We start from the raw sequence: 23,682 nt of genomic DNA, 5'->3' as shown, positions 1-23,682 counted from the left end.
AGATCAGAATTTCAGTCTGTGTAAAAAAAAAAAAAAAAAAGTCGTGTCTATTTTTGCTTTACCCTTTTAGGGCTGTTCCCATTGCTGTTGAGTTGATTTTGACTCATGGTGACCTTAGGTAGAACTACCCCTGTAAGGTTTCCAAGGCTATAATCTTTACCAAACCATACTTCCACATCTTTCTTCCATGGAGTGGCTATTGAGTTTGAACTACTGAACCTTCATTTAGCAGCCAAGTGCTTATCCATTGCCCCACCAGGGCTCCTTTCTCCTAGAGGCTGACAAAATATTTCTGTAAAGGGCCAGATAATAAATATTTTAGGCTTTACAGGCCATATGATCTCTGTCACAGCTATTCAACTCTGTCATCATAGTACAAAAGTTACCATAGACGATACATAAATGAGTGGTTATGGTTGTGTTTGAATAAACCTTTATTTATAAAAATAAGCACTGCAGATTTGGTCCACAGAATAGTTTTCCAATCCTTCTCCTAGGGTGTAGCCCTCCAGAGTTCCCCTCTGAAAACCTGGGCTTTTTAACCAAGACTCCTTCTTCATGGAGGGCCCTGAACTCCAATTTTTATCTCCCTAGCCCTTTGAACCTACTGATAAATTTGCTCCTTCTCTAACCATTGGATGCAATTTATAAATTAGCAAATGCCTTGAGGGAAAAACCAAGACCAGAAGCTGGGCACACTTCTCTGTACTTACTTTCTCTCGAGGTCCTTTCTTCTTAGGATTCTTTTTTCTCGGTCCCTTTTGCCTGGGAGACTCTCTGATGCCTTTGTAGATTTTTTTTTTTTTTGTATCTTGAATTTTATGTCATAAATTGTGAGACCACAAGGCATATTCAGAAGGCCAAATCTATCTTCAAATGATAATTTGTGTTTTCTGCATGCTGACTCTTCCTTCCTTAATTCTCATCTAAACAATCTCTTAGCCAATCTTCCCAATGTAACTTTTCTATTCCATTCTCCACATGGTAGCCTGAATGATTCTTACAAGACATAATTTTGACCACATTTTCTCCCTACTTAAAGCTCTTTAATGATTTCCCATTCATCCCAGAATTTAAAAAACAAACTTTAAGATTGTTTGCAAGGCTCTTCATGATCTGGCCGCTGCCTACCTCTCCAGCCTAGTTTTTCAGCATTTCTTCCCTAAAATGATACTATTCAGCGTTACTTAATTGCTTTCCTTTCCTTCAACTGGCCAATTTCTCTACCACATCATTGCCCTTGCACGTGATCTGTCTGGGTCATAATTTCCTCTTGGGCTGCATTTGTCCTAAATCTCTAGTCATCCTGCAAGTGTCAGCTGAAGTTAACTCTATCTAGGAAGCCCTGTCTGACCCCTGAATCTGGCCCCCTGGATTCAGAGTGCTGTGTATTTCCCCAGTGATAATTCTTAACCCCTCATATTGAAATTTAAGTGTTTTCTATAGCTCCTAAAGTACTGTAAGCTTCCAGGGGCAAAGCTATCGCTATTCCAATCTTGAATCATTAGCTTCTAGCGCAGTACCTGGTACATAAAAAAACAAAACAAAACAAAAAAACCCACCAAATCCGTTGCTGTTGAGTCAATTCCAATTTATAGTGACCCTGTAGGACAGAGTAGAACTGCCCCATAGAATTTCCAAGGAGCATCTGGTGGATTCAAACTGCTGACCTTTTGGTTAGCAGTCATAGCACTTAACCACTATGTCACCATGGTTCGGCAAACAATTATTGAGTATCTATTGTGTACCATATACTCAATAATTGTCAGCAACCTTGGCAGATCCCTTAGCTGTTGGCAGTGGGATGGTGAGATCGTTTAGTTGTTGTAGAATGAATGAATGATAATTAATAAAATGCTTTAAATTTGCTGGCAATATTTATTTTTCATTATGAAGTTTACATTCATTTGATCCTCCGTATAACCTTGTGAGCTAGGAAGACAGTATTATTTCTGTTTTAATAACGGGAAAATCTGAACAGAGAGACCAAATGACTTTCCCAGGGCCTTCTAGCATGCTTAATGGTCAATGCAGACCTATTCTCTAGATTCTTAGGCCTCACGTCAAGTGTCCAGATTGTGTGCTTTAGTTTTCCCTCATTTCCAACTTCCTCTTTTACATTCTTATTTCTCTTTCGTTTTCCCTCCCCCCTGACTAGACCTATCATCAAGGCCACACTGAAAGCTAGGGAGGTAATGACGCTTTTGATGAATTACGCAGTGGTTAAGGCTTGGCTGCTAACCAAAAGATTGGTAGTTCAAACTCACCAGTGGCTGTGTAGGAAAAAAAGACCTGACGATCTGCTTCTGTAAAGATTACCACCTAGGAAATCCTATGGGGCAGTTCTGCTCTGTGCTACAGGGTTGCTATGAGTCAGAATCAACTCAACAGCTCACAACAACAAAAGGTTTTTGGAGAGTTTAATCATCCATAATTTTCTCAAAGCAGAGCCACTAACCCTAACTTCTCCCTCTTCCTGTGGGTCTGTGTTAGTCTGGGCACTGGATGCAGGGACAAGGGGATATGACTATTGTAATAACTCTTCCCTTTCAAGGCAAGGGTGTCTGTAGAATTTCTGGGAGTTTTAGAGAGGTCATTCACATTAACATGTTACTTTGTAATATAAACCTGTGCTTTAGAACCAGCTTGTAAATCCTCAAAACTAGATGATAGTAAATTACTTCAAAACTGTGTATGGTGCCTAGAAGGTCAGGAATGGGCTGCAGGTCAACCCGCTTGTCAGATCCTTTAGCTACTGGCAGTGGGCTGATAGGATCCTTTAGTTGTTAAAAGGAGGAAGTTCATATGTGAAAGCAATGATGTGATCAGGGAGAACAATATATTCTCTGTGGTTCCTTAAAGGGAATAACTTCGACTATGTTTTTAAATAGCTTACCATTCACTTCCATTTTGAAATAACTGAAAACCAAATATATCATTTTGTGTGTGCTTGTGTGCGGTGGGGAAAAGCCACCACTTTGTTTCTTGATCTGTTAACTGTCTGCCAACGTGTGTGCTAGGGGTCAGTTAAGTTGTAGAGATTAATACCTGGAGAATAATGAAGCCAGGCAGGTGGAGCCTGAAGGGTTTTCCAAGAGTTGCCTCCCTTCACCCCAATAAATAGAAAAAGAATCCTTTATAGACAAGTGCAGAAACGTTAGAGAGAGAAAACAGGAGTACTACAGCAATCTTTAAAAAATTCAATGACATACTTCTGAAGTTATTCAGTATTTTCTTATTCATAATAGCATATTTGGCCTGGTGTTTATTAGAATGGTTTTCAGCTCTTATCTTCTGAAACACTAAAATTGTAAGCATTACATTCTGATTATAAAGATTCTAACCACCAGTTGCTGTTGTCTTGAATGCTATGCTCTGATGGCCGATGGTCCAGGCAAGAAACAGGAAGGAGAAACCTAGGTCATCCGGCCAGAAAACATTGATTTTCCTGTCCCATGACCCGGTTTGGCTGAGATGTTTAAAGGTTGTTCCTATTCATGCATTTCAGGTAGCATCCTTTTCCAGAGCCTGACCATGGACTCAGAGAAGATCTCAGAGAGACAGGAGGAAACCCTCTCCATCCTGGAAGAGAAATTTCCTAATTTGCCTCCAAGAGAAGATATCATCAGGGTCCTGCAGGAGACCCAGTTCAGTGCTCAGGGTGAGTGACTATGTCCCCCAGTTCTCTCCCAAGGGGGGTTGCTCTGTGGGATGCGGGTTGAATGTAAATTTGTGCATGCGTTCATTTTCTTTACTCTTGTTTGTGTGTCTGGAAGATTTTTAGGCGCATGCGTTGGCCCACTTGGAAGGAGGCAGCCTGTACTGTAGCTTCTCCTTTGAGGCCTTTGTGTCTGAATCTGAGGTTAATTCAAGTGTCTAATGTGCACCCTAGGGTCCTGGGTGGTGCCAACCGTTAAGCACCCCACTACCTACCAAAGGTTGGAGGTTTAAACCCACCCAAAGGTACCTTGGAAGAAAGCCCTGGCAATCTACTTTAAAAAAATCAGCCATTGAAAACCCTATGGAGCATGATTTTAACATACATGGGGTCGCTGTGAGTTGGAATCGAATCAATGGCAACTTTTTTCTTTTTGTGTGTGTGCACCCAAAATGAATCAATACATGAAATCTCTGTGTTGAGAAGATTCTATCTTGAGAATGTGTCAGGAGCAATGTCAAGCACAATGGGATTTCATAAATCAGTTTCAGAAAGGAATAGTAGAGAAGTGACTGAACTGATGAAATTGTTCTTGAAGTCTAGATTTTATCAAGAAGTTTATAAACAAGTGTCTTAGTCATCCAGTGCTGCCATAACAGAAATACCACAAGTGGATGGCTTTAACAAAGAGAAATTTATCTTCTCACAGTCTAGTAGGTTACAAGTCCAAATTCAGGGCATCGGCTCCAAGGGAAGGCTTTCTCTCTCTCTTGGCTCTAGAGGAAGGTCCTTGTCCTCAACCTTCTGGTGGAGGAGCTTCTCAGGCACAGGGACCATGTGTCCAAAGGATGTGCTCTGGTCTTGGTGCTGCTTTCTTGGTGATATGAGGCCCCCAATGCTCTGCCTGCTTCCCTTTCCTTTTATGTCTTGAGAGGTAAAAGGTGGTGCAGGCCACACCCCAGGGAAACTCCCTTTTGGATCAGGGAGGTGACCTGAGTAATCCTTTTAACCACAGGCAGAGATTAAGATTTATATAGGAAAATCACAAAATGGAGGACAACTATACATGGCCTAACCAAGTTGACACATATTTTTGGGGGACACAATTCAATCCATTACACTCTACCCTTTGGCCCCCCAAAATTCATGTCTTGCAACATGCAAACATATTCATCCCATGATGTCATAGCAAAAGTCTTAACTCCAAGTTCAAAATCCAAATATTCTTACTTATCTGTGAAATCTAGAAATCAAGTTATCTGCTTCCAAGGGTACAATTGCAGAACAGGCACAAGCTAGACATTTCCATTACAAATGGGAGAAACTGGAGAGAAAGAACAGATATTAGGCACCAAAGCAAGTCAGCGGAACACATTACATTAGCCCTCAAAAAGAAAAGCCCTCAAGGCTTTGAAAATAATCATCTGTTCTCTGAGACAATTTACACAATAGCCCTGCCCTCCAGACTTTAGGTATTGGCCACACTCTGCATATTCTGAGTGGAGGCCCCTTAGCCCTGGGCTTCAGCTCCGCCTTCCAGGCTCACTGGGACCAAAACTCTGCTTCCTTAGCTTTAGGCACACCATTCTCCTAGTCCATCTGAGTGGTGACTCCACCCTTAGAAACACTGGAGGCCATGGCTCCACCCTTTGAAACCCCAGAGGTCATGGCTGTACCTTTTGAGACTGAGGCAGCTGGGCTTCTTATGTTGTCTCTTCAGCTTCTATTTCCTGGTTTCTTGGCCTCTTGGCTCTTCAGGCCTCATGCCCACTACTGCCCTGCTGGGGCAAGTGTTCCAAAGCTCAATAGCTCCACCGATAAGTGTCTGAAGGCACCCTATTCCGCCAGAAAGCCTCCTGCACACAGCCACTCCAGCTCTCTCTCTCCGTGGGTCTGCTCCAGTGCTGTTTCACGCTGGTCTCCTGGTTCTGCTACCACTGGGTCTCTACTGTTGCAGCTTCTCTGCCACTGCAGGTTCTCTGCAGCACTGGTCCTCTGCCACTGTTGTAACTATACCCATTCACAGTTTCAAAACTGCTTCTGCATTTTAGGAATCTGTCAGAGCAGCACCCCACTCCCAGTACCAAATTCTGTCTTAGTCATCTAGTGCTGCCATAACAGAAACACCACAAGTGGATGGCTTTAACAAAGAGAAATTTATTTTCTCACAGTCTAGTAGGTTACAAGTCCAAATTCAGGGCATCAGCTCCAAGGGAAGGCTTTCTCTCTCCGTTGGCTCTGGAGAAAGGTCCTTGTCCTCAATCTTCCCTTAGTTCTGGAGCTTCTCAGGCATAGGGACCCCATGTCCAAAGGATGTGCTCTGCTCCTGGTGTTGCTTTCTTGGTGGTATGAGGTCCCCAACTCTCTGCTTGCTTCCTTTTCCTTTTATCTCTTGAGAGATGAAAGGTGGTACAGGCCACACCCCAGGGAAACTCCCTTTTGGATCAGAGAGGTGACTTGAGTAATCCTCTTAACCACAGGCAGAGATTATGATTTATAACACATAGGAAAATCACAAAATGGAGGACAACTACACATGGCCAACCAAGTTGACACATATTTTTTGGGGACAGAATTCATTCCATTACAAGGGAAAAAAAATCTACAAAAATTTCCTAAATCGGCTATTTTAGTAATAAATAACTATAATGCATTGGGTGTTTAATATATACAGTAAAACCTGCAAAAGCCAGAACATGTATAAGGCAAAAAGCTGTCAGAGAAGGAAAACTCAAATATTTTCCACTAAAATGAATGGTAAGACTGAAAAGAAAGAAAAGTGGTAAGACTGCACCCTGCGAAAGATGGAAAACTTGTGAGACCCAGAAAAACAAAATAGTCCTGTTGAGTTCCAGCTCTCACAGGTTTTACTGTATCAGGTTCTTATGCTCTGTCTTTGCATGGACTAGCTCACTGAATTCTCATGACAACTCTAAGAATCAGGTACTATTATTATCCCCAATTTCCAGATGAAAATGATGAGGCACAGAAAGACTTCTTTGCTTTTCCCAGGTAATATACACCCACCTGGCAAGTGGCCAGACCAGGATTTAAACCTAGACAATCTACCTTTAAGGTAAAAGCACAGAATTACATGGGTTCCTACCTTAGTTTGAAAACTCCCAAAGGCAGAGCACAAGGCAAAGACTCTAGTTGTAAGTAGTTTATATGGGAGGTGACAACTGCTGTACATCAGCAGGAAACCCTGGTGGTGTAGTGGTCAAGTGCTACGGCTGCTCACCAAAGGGTCAGCAGTTCAAATCCACCAGGCGCTCCTTGGAAACTCTGTGGGGCAGTTCTACCCTGTCCTATAGGGTTGCTATGAGTCGGAATCGACTCGACGGCACTGGGTTTGGTTTTTGTTGGTTATACATCAGCGAGGAAACCGTGGTGGCCTAGTGGTTAAGAGCTACAGCTGCTAACCAAAAGGTGGCAGTTCGAATCTACCAGGCACTCCTTGGAAACTCTATGGGACAGTTCTACTCTGTCCTATAGTGTCACCGTGAGTTGGAATCGACTTGATGGCAATGGGTTTATACATCAGGGAAGGAGACCCAGTGGCACAGTGGTTAAAGAGCTCAGCTGCTAACCAAAAGGTTGGCAGTTCAAACCCACCAGCTGCTCTGCAGCGGAAAGAAATGGCAGTCCACTTCCATAAAGATTTATAGCCTTGGAAACCCTGTGTGGCAGTTCTACTTTGTCCTATAGGGTCACTGTGAGTTGGAATTGACTCCATGGCAGTAGATTTGGTTTTGGTTTTTTATTTTATACATCAGGGTGTGTGTGTGTTTGAGAGATGTTTGTTAAACATTTACCAATACCCACTGGACTATTGAGGGCTACTCCTAAAACCAAACTAAGCCATTTGCCAACAAGTCGATTACAACTCAGGCAACTCCACGTGTGTCAGAGTAGAATTGTACTCTGTAAGGTTTATAAGACTGTGACCTTAAGAAGCAGGCTGACAGGCCTTTCTTCTAAGCTGCCTCTGGGTGGACTCCAACCTTCAGCCTTTTGGTTAGTAGTCAAGCATTTAACCATCTGTGCTACCCAGGGACTCCTGAGGGCTTCTCCCATTGCCGTTGAGTCAATTCCAGCTCATAGTGACCCTATAGGATGAAGTAGAACTGCCCCGTAGGGTTTGGAAGGAGTGGCTAGAGGATTCCAACTGCTGACCTTAGTTATCAGCTGAGCTCTTAACTGCTGCACCGCCATGGCTCCTGAGGGCTGCTCCCAGGAGGTGTTAATTCCACAGCACTCGCTACTTGCCTCCTGTGAAGGGCCCAGTAGACTCTGGTGGCCAGAGAAAGCCCTCTGGAAAAGAGATGTTTGTGCTGGAGTTTCAGATTCATGCTGGGGTTCACTGAGATGGGAAAATCTGTGGAAATGTGGGTGGGACATATCAGCTCTGCATTCTGTTACATAGGTACATGTATATGTGGCTGCATAATGGTAAGCATTTTGTAATTGGTTTTCAGAGCTAGACCAAACTTTTAATGTCATGACCTATTCTATAAATCACTTCATCCAGCATTGTGATAGATTGTGGCCTTTCCATCTTTGAACCAAAGAAAACTATTTAGTACCTGGCTTAGTTATCTTGTGCTGCTATCACAGAAATACCTCAAGTGAGTGGCTTTAATGAACAGAAATTTCTTTCCTCACAGTTTAGGAGAATAGAAGTCTGAATTCTGGGTGAGAGGTCTAGGGGAAGGCTTTCTTTCACTGTCGGCTCTGGAGGAAGGTCCTTGTCTGTTTTGAGCTTCTGTTCCTGGGTGATCTTCGTGTGGCTGGGCATCTCTCTTTGCCCATCTCTGCTTGCTCACTTGCTTGTTTAATCTCTTTTATATCTCAAAAGAGATTGATTTAAGACACACCCTACACTAATCCAGTCTCATTAACTTAGATAACCCATCCCCAAAAGAGATCATAACCACAAGCATAGAGATTATAACACATATTTTGGGGGAATACAATTCAATCCATAACATTCCACCTTTGTCTCTCCGTAATTCTTGTTCTTCACACATGCAAAACACATTCACCCCATCGCATCATCCTAAAAGTCTTAAATCAATTCCAAGTCCAAAATCTCATCTTCTGAATCAAAATATGGGTGAGACTTTAGGCGTAGTCCATCCTGGGGCAAAACTGCTCTTTATCTGTGATCCTATGAAACCTAGAATACAAGTTATCTGTTTCCAAAGTACAATGGTGGAAAAGGTACAAGGTAGATATTTCCATTACAAATGGGAGAAATTGGAGAGAAAGAAGGGATAACAGGCACCAAGCAATTTCAAAAGTCAGCAGAACAAATTACATTAGCTGAAATAATCCTCTCTTCTCTGAGACCATCTGGGCAATGACCCTGCCCTCCAGACTCTGGATGTTGGCTATGTTCTCTGGATTCTGGGTAGAGATTCCTCAGTCCTGGGCTTCAGCTCCGCCTTCCAGGCCCCCTAGGATGGCAACTCCTAGTCCATCTGAATGGCAACTTCACACTTCAGCCCCTTCAGGCCCTGTTATTCAGCACCTTGGGTATGGCAGCTTCACCTCCTCAGCTTTGGGCAGTGGCCCCATTTCTCTGTCACACTTTAATGGCAGCGCCACACTCTGGGACCAAGTTGGCAGAGATCTAACTCTTTGAAACAGAGATCTCACCCTTTGAGATCCAGGAGATTGTGGTCCCACCCTTTGAAACTAAGAAAGTCCTGCTCCCTGTGCTCCTTCCGGCAATTCTTTTGGGATCCTTTGACATTGGCTTCTGGTTGGGTTTGGCCAATGGGAAGAGGTAGAAACACATTGTGTATGTGTGTGTGGTGGTGGTGGTGGGGGTAGGGGAAGGAAGGAGAAGAGAGAGGCTGTAGTATTTCTTCCCTGCTTCCTTCTGACTTTGGTGCTAAGTTTTTGGCAGCTCGTCTTTCCACTGTTCCAGATGTCTTTCCTTACCTTGGCTTCTTGCTAACCTCTGGGTGCTTCAGCATCCTTTATTTGTTTCCTTGGTCCTTCCTACATCTCTGTAAGTGCCCTGCCATTAAAGAGTCTTCTTTTAAATCATGAAGAGTTAGTTCTAATTTCTGTTGGGATCCTAACTGATGTATGTTTGTCAGTAATGTAATTTTTGCCTTAATGTATGTGTTTTTTATGGGTAAATGTATATTAGAGGGGAAAATATTGAAATTGCACGGTGAATTCTTAGAATAATCCACTGTTTTTTTTTTTTATTACAAAAAAGTTCACACCAAGTACAACATACTGTATTCTCTTGTCATTCACAGGTTTAAGTATTGAGCAGACAATACTGAAGGATCTAAAGGAACTGTCAGATGGAGAAATAAAAGTAGCCATTAGTACCGTGAATATGACCCTGGAGGTAAGGGTAAGGATGCTTTTTAAGCAATGATAGATTTTACAGAATGGCAGCACGAGCAACTGGAATACAACCCCCTCCCACCATGCCCTATAAGTTGGTGTTAGTCTTGTGCTCTGAATGCTTCTTTGTCGTATATTTGACTAGGAATACAGGTTATTATTCTGGGTGAAAACAGTATGCCAACTCAAAGAAAAATGCCAAACCTGTATTCCCAAGTTGAGTGCTGTTTCATTCATCTCAGTAAAAAAATTAAAGAAAAAAAAACCTACACCACAAACACTCATGGGTGTGTGTGTGGGTGTGTGTGGTGTGTGTGCACATATAACATGTTTAATAGAAATTACCTGTGTAATTAGGTTCACTTCCTTTTTTTCTCTGCACTACCTTTCATTGTCCACAGAACTTTTCTAAGATAGCAAGTTTCCTTTGGTCTTTGTATGCTATTTGGATACATGTTATTTTCATAATCAGTGAGGACAACTCAAGTATTAATAAGGAATCTCCTTCCAATCTGTTAAATGAATGATTCAGAGTGAATGCTACTCTTGTCTTTGTGTGTTTCCTTGGTAAATTATCTATTGTCTACTTTGGGAGTTTTCAGTGACTCGTGTGTTAACCTTAATTAACCTAACTAATGGGAACTATGGAAACCCTGGTGGTATAGTGGTTAAGTGCTACGGCTGCTAACCAAAGGGCCGGCAGTTTGAATCCACCAGGCACTCCTTGGAAGCTCTATGGGGCAGTTCTACTCTGTCCTATAGGGTCACTATGAGTCGAAATCTACTCGATGGCACTGGGTTTGGTTTTTGTGTTTTAATGGGAACTATAGTTTGCAGAAGCAAATTTGTGCTGTGCCAAAGTCTGTGCATTCCTTTACTGTTGTAGTGCCTTGATCAAGCTATCCACTTTTGGTTGATGTGCCAAGCTCCCAAGTCAAGTTTATGGAGATAATATTTGCTGTTTGAGGAATTTGTCTTTCAGTTTTTAGAATTGTATGTTGTTATTCTTTTTTCTCATGGCAGTGGTGTCTATATCAATGCACCTATTCCTGCGGAATAGCTGACATGCCTATGGATATCCACACCTCAGAAAGCCCAAGAGCAAGCCAGTTGCTTTTTGCAGTGATCTCTTTGGAAAATTTATTCCCAGTTGACTGACATCATGATTCAGCTCTCAGATCTATATGAGTACTGGGTGGCAGACTGCCATCACTAAAAATAATCACATTTTATGGTTGTATAGTGTCTTGTAGTTTATGAACCACATTCTCATTGGACATAGTTGGTAGACGGATTCAACTGTTTCTATGGACTTTCAAATTGATAAGTGCGCCATATAATTAGTTGTTGATATGAATCAATACAAGAAATACATGCAATTTGGGATGTAGTAACTAGATAATCACCTTCAATTAGAACCCTGCTTTGTGTCTAGAAATCCAAGGGAAACACGGATCTTGCAAGGGTCAGTAGCTCTGAGAATCATTTCTACTAGTTCAAGCCTTAGGGTTTTCTTTCTCTTTCCCCCTTCCCTGTCTCCCTTCATTTAATGGCATCTTATTAGGTTTTAAATGCCTTGTTTAGAATTCCTTTCTAAATTAAGATAGAACATCTTGTGATTGCTTAGAGAACTGTCTGTAGTTAGCAAATTATTTTAAGGCTATTAATATAGACTTACCATAGTTTTCCTGTACCTGCATTTATTTACTATATGGGTATACAAATGACTTTGTCAGATACATTAAACTGTAAATGCTTAGCAGTTGAGTAAGTGATAAAATGATCATCTTAATCTTGACAGCAATTTACACAGAGGTCCAGTAATTAATCAGGTGGTTAAGTACATCTCCGGGAGCGCTATGTGATCTTCCAGGAGGGGAGGGAGGAGGACACTTGTATGTATAAATAAGGTACTGGTTTAAACTCTCATCAGCTGAATGAGAGTTTTTTACTTTTGCGTAATGGAGATATGAGAAATGGAGAAAGAACTCCTTAGTAACATCCCATATCGCCCTTGAAAGAGAAAATGTACATTATTTATTTAATCTGCCAGAAAAATCTCCAAGTTAAGGGCAGAGTTTGGTTTTCTCTGTAGGTTGTCTTATGGTACAGTGTGGTATTTTCCAATCTCTATTTATATGTGATAGTATTTCAACATCCCTTTCCCATTTTCATTTTAAAAATGATGACAGAATCCATGTGTATTTGGGAACAGCAGTATTCTGGAAGAAATGTTCTTATTCCCATGACTGTCTAAATCTCACTTCTCCTGTGAAGTGCGATCAAGACACAGGTACTTCCTAATGCCTTTTGTAAATTCTCCATCTTTTATTACCACCCTCTGAACTCTTGCAAGATTTAGTCTAAATGACCTATTTAAGACTTAAGCCTATATAATCTTCTGTTAGTTTTGGCCTTGTTTCATATATTTAGTCATATTTAGACAATATTTTAAATTAATTGAGGGTAATGGTGGTATCTTTTACTCCTGTTTCTCTATTTCTTGGCACAGTGCTAGGCACATAATAGCTGCTACTAAATACAAATACTTAAATGAATATATATTGGTGTTAAAAATTTGTTACTTTGATATCTGATTTTTATTTCCTTTCGTATTTAAATGAGTGAGTTAGGAAAGCAAAGGTGCCTAGCGAAGCATCCAAGGCAACCTTCTTTGATCCCTTCTAGTTTCTTCTCAGACAACTGTGGTTGAAGATTGGGATCAAACAGATAAAGGATAGCCCACGTATTTATAGACAATGCTGCTTATCCAGCCGTCTAAAAATGGAGTGGGCAGCTTGGTAAAATAGTTAGCTATCTGTCACTGGAAGGAATCAACTGGAGGTTCTCTGGCATGCCAGGGATATGGGAAAGAGGATTGCTTATGTTTCCAATGGTCCTTTACAAGGCCATAATTCCACAGTTGTATGTGTGGTGACATTCATTTGTCTGATGACCCAATTAATATTCTGGGGTGGAAATTAGAAAAATGTGTCTCTTTGCAACATAAACAGCATGCTTTTCAGAGGAAACCACTCTGGTTTGGGAGGCAGAAGCCACTGGCTTTGACAGGTAGCTTAACTCTGACACTCTATACATCCAGGAGAAAGCTACAAAGAACCTTTTCTCTGGAAATTCAAGGGTTTCTCATTTTTTTTTTTATATTTTAGTATATCTCACAAATGATTGTTGTAATCTACTCAAGGTTATATAAGTTACTGAAAGAACTACCATAAAGAGCAAATGACCATAATAATGCAGAGTTTCCAGGTTTGCAGTGAGAGATGCTCAATAGATAAGGTAGAATGGATGTGGGTTTGAGGACTGGTAGAAATAGCCCTATCCGAAGTGTGGGCAGAGGGGCAGCCCTCCTTACAGAGAGGACCACTGGAAGCTAGGACCATAGACAAGACACTGTAGTCCCATTTTACATGGCCTCCAGGCCATTCTGAGTCTGACTATATGTAGCACAGTCCACTGGGGCCTACACACCACCATGTTGGAATCCTTCGCTGATTATCCTTCACTGCCTCGATTGTTGTTGTACCTACCTGGTTCCTTGAGCCATTTTCTTTGCTTGCCAATTTACCTATCAAAAGGAAATTTATAGACATCAAAGCATGAGCTTAATTGGAACAAACCTTAGCTTTATTCTTTTGCCAGCAGAATAGAGTGGTAATTATCCTTCTGGAACTTTTCTTACTCCCTAGTAAGGCCATACATTAACTTATTAGAGGGAAGGAACAGCTCTTTCCATTCAGATAAGGTACCACTGACGCAACTGAGGTTCCTCATGGCAGTACCACATTAATGATTCGTTTGATGACACCAGATATTATTACACCTCCTTTACGCATCTCCTCAAAGGCTGTAAGTCGTTAGCATCTTTTCCCTGGAAGGACAGTAGCCAAGTGCTGACTCCATTACTTTTGATTGTGATCAATTGCATTATAATTTATTCCTGCATATACACTATTAAAAAAAGTAGTCATTTTTCTGATAAATTAAAAAAATAAAACTTAGACTAAAACTGTCTCTTTGAACCTGTTAAGGGCATTGATGTTTCAGTGGTGGAATTCTTGCCTTCCATGCGGGAGACCCAGGTTCGACTCCTGACCAATACACATCATGCAAAGCCACTACCTGTCCATCCATGGAGGCTTGCATGTTGCTATGATGCTGGAAAATTTTCAGCAGAGCTTCCAGAGTGAGATGGGCTAGGAAGAAAGGATGACTCAATGGCAGGTAACAACAACATGAACCTGTTGCCTGCTAAGCACATTTCAACTGTTGCTCCCATATCTTCTTAATTTTGAATCATTATTCCTTTAAATGATTTGAAAGGATTTTCAACTCCTGCCATTTTGCCTCTTTATTTGGGTCTGGAGTAGGAGGAATTGTTCAGGCCTGTGTTCTCTCTGGGTCCCTGGACTGTTCTGCTGTGCTCTCAGCCCGCCCTCATCTTGAGCAGACACACTGCTATTTGAAAGCTGCGACAGAGAACACACGGGATGCATTCTGGTGAAGTGACTCAGAGACTGCTGACTCATCCTGCCTTGCCCAGAGATTACAAGTCAAGCTGCATCTTGGAACACTGCAGAGGGAAAAATAACAGCATTTCCCATTAGCATTCAGGACAGTGACCAGAATGAATTCCCAAAGTCACTGCTAACCGCCTCGCTAAAAAAAAGAGAAGTTTACTCAGGCCTCAGGAAGCATAACTGAATGATTTTAGCTAGTGATTTAAGGCCAGTCTGAAATCCGGTTTACCAATTTTGGTCACCAAATTGTGCTTTCTCATTGTTTGAGCTAGGAGTTTTTTGGAGGTCAAGATAATAGTACTTCTAGGGTATTTGCCTACCTTATGCTGTGGTAGAATGCGGGGTAACATCTTGGAGGAGCATGTAGTTCTTCTAGTTGATAAGCATATCCTTCAAAATGCCACACACTTATACTGAAGGTGAGTTCTCAAAGCCATCCTTTCCAACCAGTGGAAATGCATGCAACCTCCCCTCCAAGTTCTAAATCATAAATGCTTTCACTTCCCTTTGAATCCAGTTCTGCCAACTCCTTCCTGTGGCGATAATAATAGTTGGCATTTAATGAGTGCTTACTGTGTTGGTTTGGTACTGTGTTCCAGACAGTACAGTAAGTAGCTTATACGCATTATCTCATTAAATCTTCCCAGCAACCCCATGAGCTAGAGGAGCTATGATTATCCCTCTGCTGGTTAAGGTAGTACCAGCAGCCGTAACAGATAAACCCCAAATCTCAGAGACTCGGCACAAAAGTTGTTATTTTTTGCTCAAGCAACAATCCAACTTGGTGTTCCTAGTTGGTGGCCAGGACTGATTCAGAGTCTATCTTCGATACGTGGCTCCCAAGGTTGCCCTGGGAGTCGTGGCCATTCCACCTTCCAGAAAACCTTGGACGGTCAAGGATGGGAGGTTTTATGGGTCCGAACTCGATGTGACCTCCATCATTTTGCTCACATTTCATTAGCTTAGTCACACGGCTGCATCTAACTGCAGGGACGCTGAGAAATGTCCAGTTTTGCATCCAGGAAGAAGAACCGATTTGGGGAGTAATTGACCAGTCTCTGCCACAATCTCCATCTTGGAACTGAGGAAATTGGAAGCTGGAGGGGTTAAATCATTGTGTCAGGTAGAGCCGGGATCAAAATCCAAGTCTGTCCTGCTCCAACACTGGGCTCCATTGGTTGGAACTTGGTGCCAGGTGGCAAGATTAATTACGGAGCTTGAGCCTGCTCAAGGGTGCACTAGTCATTCATCAGTGGCCAGTCATTGCCCCAAATTTTGGATGTCAGACAGCCTAGGCATCCTTAAGCAATCCTTAGTTAGCTCTCATCTTTTCCTTACTCTGGCTGCTAAACTTTTTTACTCTCTATCTTCACATATTTGCTTCTTAAAAAAAAAAAAAGTATTTTAGCTTTTGAACTGTAAACACCATCCAGGTTGTATTCATAGTCAAACTAATTTCTGGTCCCTGATACAGAGGAGGTTTGGCAAAATAATTCAAGTAGATAAAAGTAATAGGAAAAAGATTATGGGGCAAGAGAATGGAGAGGACATGCCGCCATATAGAAAGGAAAGAAGTCTGTTATTTTTTCTCAGCCTGCCCTAGAACTCAAGGTGATGGGTACTGTAGTTTACCTTGCTATGAATTTAACTTTTTCAAAACTGTTTTCAAAATGAAGAGCTCCCCAATTTGTGAAGAATTTTAATGTAAGAGAATTTTCATTGAAGTTATTACTTTCAAGTACTATAGTAACTCCAAAAAACCTGTGTAAAGCACGTGAAGTGTGAATTACAATTGGAAACTAATTTAGAGCTAATAACTCATAGCTTCTTGAGGGCAGTGTTAGGATGAGAAAGTGAAATCTGGACTCAGAAAAGTGGATTTTCATTCTTATTGGGCTATATGAGTGGATCCTGGTAACAAGACATAACTGACATCAGAGAATTAAAAAAATGCCTATTTAAAGAATGTTTTATCACAAAAATGAGACTAAAGGAGCACACCAACCCAGGGGCAAGGACTGGAAGGCAGGAGGGAACAGGGAAGCTGGTAATAGGGAACCTAAGATTGAGAAGGGAGAGTGTTGACATGTTTTAGGATGGTTAACCAATGTCATAAAACAGTATGTGTACTAACTGTTTAATGAGAAAATAGTTTGTTCTGTAAACCTTTGTCTAAGGTACAATAAAAAAAAAATAAATAAGTAAAGAATATTTTATCATATCAAGGGCAACAGCAGTTTGTCTTGGAATAAGAATGTACTAAATAGCTGAAGCTTGTATAGTGAAACCTGTGAGAGCTAAAACTCCATGAGAATGCTTGTTTTTCTGGGTCTCATAAGTTTTCTGCCTTTGATGGGTGCTTACTATTGCTGTTGCTGTCTGTTAAGAATCCTACCTTATTTTAGTGCTGAGTTTTCCATCCCTGACAGGTTTCCAGCTTACTCAGTTTCCGGCTCTTGCAGGTTTTACTGTAATATTTAGAAGCCTTCCGATTTGTATGAAGGTAGCTCCTTCTGCAGATGGCCGAAAATATTTCAAAACCATCAAAATAAAGTTTGCAAAACCTGCCTACCTAGAAATCCCTTATAATACATACACCTAAACTCAGGTTGGTGGCAGCTTGATATTTTCCTTGACGACTTTTCTCTGCACATATGTATTTGCCTGTTGGCCAGTTTGAATGGACTTAAATGATTCACAAAACTTGGTCCATGTAGCTGTGTTTCTCTATAAATGGGCGTTATTTCCCTTGCTGTTAGTTGCTGTCAAGTTGATTCCAGCTCATGATAACCCCATGGCTGCAGGATGGAACTGCCCCATAGGGTTTTCAAGGTTGTGACCTTTCGGAAGCAGATTGCCAGGCCTGTCTTCTGAGGTGCCTCTGGGTGAGTTGGAACCACCAACCTTTTGGCTAGTAGTTGAGCACTTAACCGTTTGCCTCATCCAAATGGTACGAAATACTTCAGTACAGACTTTCTACCTATCATTTTGCTACAGGAATGAGATAAACAGTGATCCAAAGTTTTTTGTTGTTATTGTTAGGTGCTGTCCAGTCGGTTCAGACTCACAGTGACCCCATATACAACCCCGTATACAACAGAATGAAACACTACCCCGTCCTGCACCATCTTTACCATGGTTGTTAAGCACGAGCCCATTGTTGCAGGCACTGTGTCAATCTAAGGTTTGGAGATTATAGCGTTACTTATTACGCATTCGCTCTTTCTTTGGTACAGGAGAGTGCCTGGACCTCTCTCCCCTCCTGTGAAACACTGATAACGCATTCACGTGGAGCTGGTGGGAGGGACTATGTAAAACACAGACCCTGCCCCAGATATAAACTCTCCTAAGGGTCCAGAAATCCCAGCTGACTCTGTGAAACTGTGAAGTGGGAATGAGATGATGAGATAAGAGGCATTGAGGACACAGCCTCACTGAGAGGCTGCAGGGAGCTTAAAGGATGCTAGCCTTGAAAGTGGCTCTTTGGCGTGGTACAGAAAGAAGGAAGCAGTGGGAAGAGCCGCGTGCCATTCCAGGAAGCCCAAATGTGACTGATTGATAATGAATGAACAGGGTAGAGTCTGTGTTTCATTTGATGGTATTTTACTTGCATATCTGGTGGAGTATGGCTTTATGGGATTCAAATTTATATGCAGATGTGGATGTGCACTACTCATAATCATTTTCCATTTTTGTTGAATCTCTACCTTAACATGCCTATGCACCTGCTTTTGCACATTGGGTGTGGAACAAACAGGACTGCAGTACCCCAACCAAGGATTGCTGGGATCATGCTGTGATAGGGCCAGTTGGCTACCTACTGATTGCTTCCTTCTCAGAATTAAATGATGTTCAATTTATCTACTGTTGTGTAGCAAGCCACCCCTAAAATCTAGAGGCTTAAAAGAAGATATTAGCTCTGACAGTTCTATGGGTTTACTGGGCTCAGCTGAGCAGTTCTTATTCAGAGTCTCTCATGCAGTTGCAGTCAGATAGTGGTCAACTGGGAGCTCGTTTGGGACCGTCAACTGGCTTGGGTGTCTCATAGCATGGCACCTAGGCTCAGAGAGGTAGTGCCACAAAAACTAATGCCACAAGAGCAAGACTCAGGTGGAAGCTGCAAGTCTCCTTGTAGCCTAACCTCAAAAATGTCAGAATATCACTTCTATCATGTGCCATTGTTCAAGTAGGTCTCTAAGGCCAGACCAGATTCGAGATGAAGGGAATTAGCAGCGATGTGCTGCTAAATGTTTAACAACTGGGTCTCTGAAAAAAAAAAAGAAAAAAGGTATTATGTATACACACACATATTACTATATAAAGGATACCTAGCACATAATTTACACATAATAATACAATAAGGGATACTCTTTGCTGTAAATTCCATAGAGCAAATTGATTCTCACACAATGCTTTCATTAATTTTTGTGCAGTTAATTTAGTTAACGTGTATTGGGATTGATAAGCACGTATAGTTCCTGTAAGAATGTCGGCTGGTATTTTTGCCTTAACAAGAAAGTGATAACAGTGAAGACTTATGTGGAACTTCACATGTTTGTCAACAACGTGAGTGACTCTTTTGTTCAAATGGAGAATAGTTTTCAAATACTGTTCTCTCAGTTATTTTATTTTGGAGGGAAGGGTGCTGTTCACAGTGTGATGGCTACAGACATGACACACTTTCAAGTTTAATCTGCATTATTAACATTTTCTCTATTTTTTTAAAAGTCTAGACCAGTTTTCTTCTGTAATGGACCAGATAGTGAGTATTTTAGGCTTTGCTGTTCAGGAGGCACAATTGAGGGCATTATGTAGGAACTTAGATAACAAATATTTTTAAATGTGTTGCTCGTGAGCTGCACAAAAATAAACATGGGCCCAATTTGGTCCATGGGCCGTGTTTGCTGACACCTGATTTAGACAATCAGTAAGACAATAAAACAAGCCCTGATTGGTAGTTTTACCAATTCCCATAGTGTAAATACTCTCACAATGACCGATATCAAGGTATCAACATGATGTCATCAAAACAGGTTTGGGAGGAGATGCATAACACACACCATTATATACAGCATTTCTGCAATTCCGTTTCCCACTGCCATCGAGTCAGTTCTGACTCGTAGTGACCCTATAGGACAGAATACAACTGCCTCAAAAAGTTTCCAAGGAGCACCTGGTAGATTTGAACTGCTGAGCTCTTGGTTAGCAGCTGTAGCTCTTAACCACTATGCCACGAGGGTTTCTGACAGCTACAATAGATGTACTCAATCTCAAGAGCATAGATAATAGTAAATGTAGTAAAATAATTAGGAAGAGATGAGTTTCAAGAATTGATTGCCTTTATAATTTATTTAAGGTAAATTATATAATTTAATTTTAATAATGGCTGTACTTAATTTGGGAACAACCAGTTCATAAATTTCTTGAATTCTAGCCAAGATGTACAAGTCAGCTCCAGCACACCACCACAAATTAGACCCCCAATTCTTCTTTTTTAATAATATTTTATTGTGTTTTTGGTGAAAGTTTACATAGCAAATTAGGTTCCCCTTTGTGACAGTTTCCACACAAATTGATCAGTGACATTTGTGATGATTAAGATTGTGTGTCACCATGGCTGGACCATGATTCTCAGTGGTTTGGCAGTTATGTAATGATGCAGTTTGACAGTTATATGATGATGTAATTTGGCAGTTACGTAATGATGCAGTCATCCTCCATGATGTGATCTGATTTGATCAGCCAATCAGTTGTAAAGGAAGTTTCCTCAGGATGTAACCTATGTCCAATATATATATGAACGTTCTGGCAAAGCTTGCTTGCTTGCTCTGGATACTGCATCTGGCTTGTCATCATCTGACCTCCAGTTCTTGGGACTGGAGCCCGTGGCCTGCCGTCTTACCAACTGATTTCGGGTTTGTCAGTCTCCTCAGCCTGTGAGCCAGCTGTCTGACCTGCTGATCTTGGGTTCATCAGCCCCTGCAGCTATGTGAGTCAGGAGAAGCCTGATGCCTGATTTCTGACCTACAGACTTGGCACTTGCCAGTTTCTGATAAATCTGTGTGTGTGTGTGTGTGTGTGTGTGTGTGTGTGTATGAGCCCTGGTGGCACACTGGTCAAGAGCTGGGCTGCTAACCAAAAGGTCAGCAATTCAAATCCCCCAGCTGCCTCTTGGAAACCCTATGGGGCAGTTCTACTCTGTCGTACAGGGTCACTATGAGTCAGAATAGACTCTATAGAATTGGGGTTGTATATTCACTTCACTGGTTTTGCTTCTCTAGAGAACCCAGCTAAGACAGCATTAGTTATATTTTTCACATTGTGTCAATATTCTCATTAATTGTGTTCTGGTTGTTCCATTTTCAGTACTGTAGTTTCCCTTCCCCCTTCTTATCTCGTCTTTGCTTTGGATTAAATGTTCACCTTTTGGACTTATACAGGTTTTTTTTTTAGTACAACACTGATCTGATGAGTAATATCCTTTATATTGTGTGTCACTCAACTTTTCTGTTAAAAAGTGATTTTAGGGGAGAGTGTTGACTTGAAGTTTAAAGTATCTCAGCAGTAGTCTCAGGGAATCCTCTGGTCTCAGGTGGTCCATTTAGTCTGGCCACTTTTAAGAGTTTGAGTTTTGTTCTGCATTTTTCTCCCATTCAAACCAGGATCATCTATTGTGTCCCTGGTCAGATCGATCAGTGGTGGTACCCAGGTACCATCTAGTTCTTTTGTAGACCCCAATGCTTGATGTGAGGAAGAGTATGTGCATATAGGGAGGCAAGGAATTGAAGGTGGCCATCTTTCGAGACTATTTACCAAAGAAGAGAATCATTTCTGGTATCCAAGCCTATGTCATCAAGTCCCAGACTTTCTTCTATAAATCCTTGTGTTCTTTGACTACTACGATCTGTCGTATACAGGGGGTGCGAGTTGACATGTAGTTAGGTATAAGCACAGGGTGACTAGAATTTGAGGGGTATTAATCACTTATGTGTAGTAGAAGTAGATCTGTTCATGAGATAGCATAGCTGAAGTGCTCATAGATTTTTTTTATGTAAACAAAATAAATTGTGATTTTTTTTTTAACCATCCAAGAAAAAGTAGAACCTCGATGTATGATTCACAGTTTACTCAGCTGGTTTCATGCACTTTCATACAAAGCTGGTTTCATGTAAAGTGAAGAGGACTTGAAGTGCTTACTGGTGAAGATCAAAGACTACAGCCTTCAGTATGGATTGCACCTCAACATAAAACAAAGATCCTAACGACTGGACCAATAAGCACCATGGTGATAAACAGAGAAAAGGTTGAAGTTGTCAAAGATTTCGTTTTGCTTGGATCCACAAGCAACGCCCATGGAAGCAGCATTGGGCAAATCTGCTGCAAAAGACCTCTTTCAAGTGTTAAAAAAGCAAAGATGTCACTTTGAGGACTAACATGGGTCTGACGCAAGCCATGGTATTTTCAATCACCTCATATGCATGTGAAAGCTCGACAGTGAATAAGGAGGACCGAAGAAGAATTGATGCATTTCATTTATGGTATTGGTGAATAATATTGAATATACCATGGACTGTCAAGAGAATGAATAAATCAGTCTTGGAAGAAGTACAGCAGAATGTTCCTTAGAAGCGAGGATGACAAGACTTCATCTCACCTACTTTGGATATGTTATTAGGAGGGACCAATCCCTAGGAAAGGACATCATGCTTGGTAAAGTAGAGCATCAGTGAAAAAGAGGAAGGCCCTCAACGAGATGGACTGACACAATGACTGCAAGAATGGGCTCAAACATAGCAATGATTGTGAGGATGGCGCAGGCCCAGGCAGCATTTCATTCTGTTGTACACAGGGTCGCTATTAGTCGCAACTGACTCGAGGGCACCCAACAACAACAACACATATACTTTGGCTGATGGTATCATGTTTTTTGATAGTTAGTAATTTTTGCACAGATTAAAAGCAGATGTGCCCATCCTGCAGCTAGAGGTAACAGGTCACGTTTAAAGTATTGAACAACACTGCATAATTAGTCTTTGAGGCCTTTCTTGTTTGGACTCAAAACATCACAGGTACTCCTGCCTCCCCTCACCAGTTACTGCTGGGGACTCGGGCTCTTCCTTGGAAGACTTGTCTTCCTCAGTCTCTGCTCTTCAGCTGGAGACACAAGGATTGCTCTTGCCAATAATACATCCTAGATTATTACCACTTTCCTGAGCTTTAAGCTGTACTGGCATCTTCTGATAATACTCTTTGGACCACATCATGAATTTTCTCTCTTTTCTCACTTTCCATCTTTTCTTTCCTTAGTGGGTTTTGAAGTTTTTCCCTTTTCCAGAGGTCCACACACCCCTTTTCTGCATGTTCACGTACCTGCTCTCAGAAATACTGCCCTGTTCTTCATTGTCACTTCTCCTGCCTTGGTTTTACCATTCCTCCTTCTTATGACTTTGCAATGTATATTGGCAATAAAAAAGCCAATAGAAAGTTTTTCTGTTTGTCATCAAAATGACAAAATCTCTCCACTTAAGTGGGGTATCTCTGGTACCTGTTCACCTTATTTGGGGACTTCCCCTCTAAGTTCACAATCGCCTTTGGGGAAATAGGCATATTATCAGAGGGATTAAAAAAATCATTTAACATTTTATCTTATATAGATAAAAACTGTGCATGTATCGACCTTCAAAATAATAAGCAGGCAAATCTGTTGTACTGATTCCGAATCATAGTGACCCTGTAGGACGGAGTAGAACTGCCCCATAGGGTTAAATCCTTTGACAGGAGGAGGTAAATGAGTCCTCATGTAGGAAACTGAGTATCAATGTACAGCTTCCCGAGAAATAAGCTCTACAACGTTGGTAGAGTTCAGCACATCTTTTGTAATCACCCTTGAATAAATGTTGTTATTCAAGAAGCTGGAGTCCCTGGATGGCACAAACAGTTAACTCGATCACCTGCTAACCAAAGGCTGGCCATTCAGGTCCACCCAAAAGCACCTTGGAAGAAAAAACAGCCATTGACAACCTGATGGAGCACAGTTCTACCATGACCCACATGGGGTCACGATGAGTTGGAATCGACTTGGTGGCAACTGGTTTTTGCTTATTTGGAAAT

At 41.4% G+C, this 23,682-nt stretch overlaps 1 protein-coding gene across 6 annotated transcripts in view; it reads left to right on the top strand.

Annotated features, from left to right (window-relative positions):
* Positions 1–23,682, top strand: part of PRUNE2 (prune homolog 2 with BCH domain) — a 314,222-nt gene that overhangs the window by 87,062 nt on the left and 203,478 nt on the right. For 5 of the 6 annotated variants that reach the window (XM_049895201.1, XM_049895197.1, XM_049895200.1 and 2 more), the window contains exons 5-6: positions 3,509–3,661; positions 9,937–10,037. In XM_049895201.1, coding sequence (XP_049751158.1) covers positions 3,509–3,661; positions 9,937–10,037 — 254 coding nt within the window. The remainder of the gene's footprint in view (positions 1–3,508; positions 3,662–9,936; positions 10,038–23,682) is intronic. The other variant, XM_049895199.1, reaches the window with a different exon arrangement.

The sequence above is a fragment of the Elephas maximus genome, chromosome 9 (assembly GCF_024166365.1).
Source record: "Elephas maximus indicus isolate mEleMax1 chromosome 9, mEleMax1 primary haplotype, whole genome shotgun sequence".
Classification (NCBI taxonomy): Eukaryota; Metazoa; Chordata; class Mammalia; order Proboscidea; family Elephantidae; genus Elephas; species Elephas maximus.
This window is presented reverse-complemented; position numbering and strand designations above follow the sequence as displayed.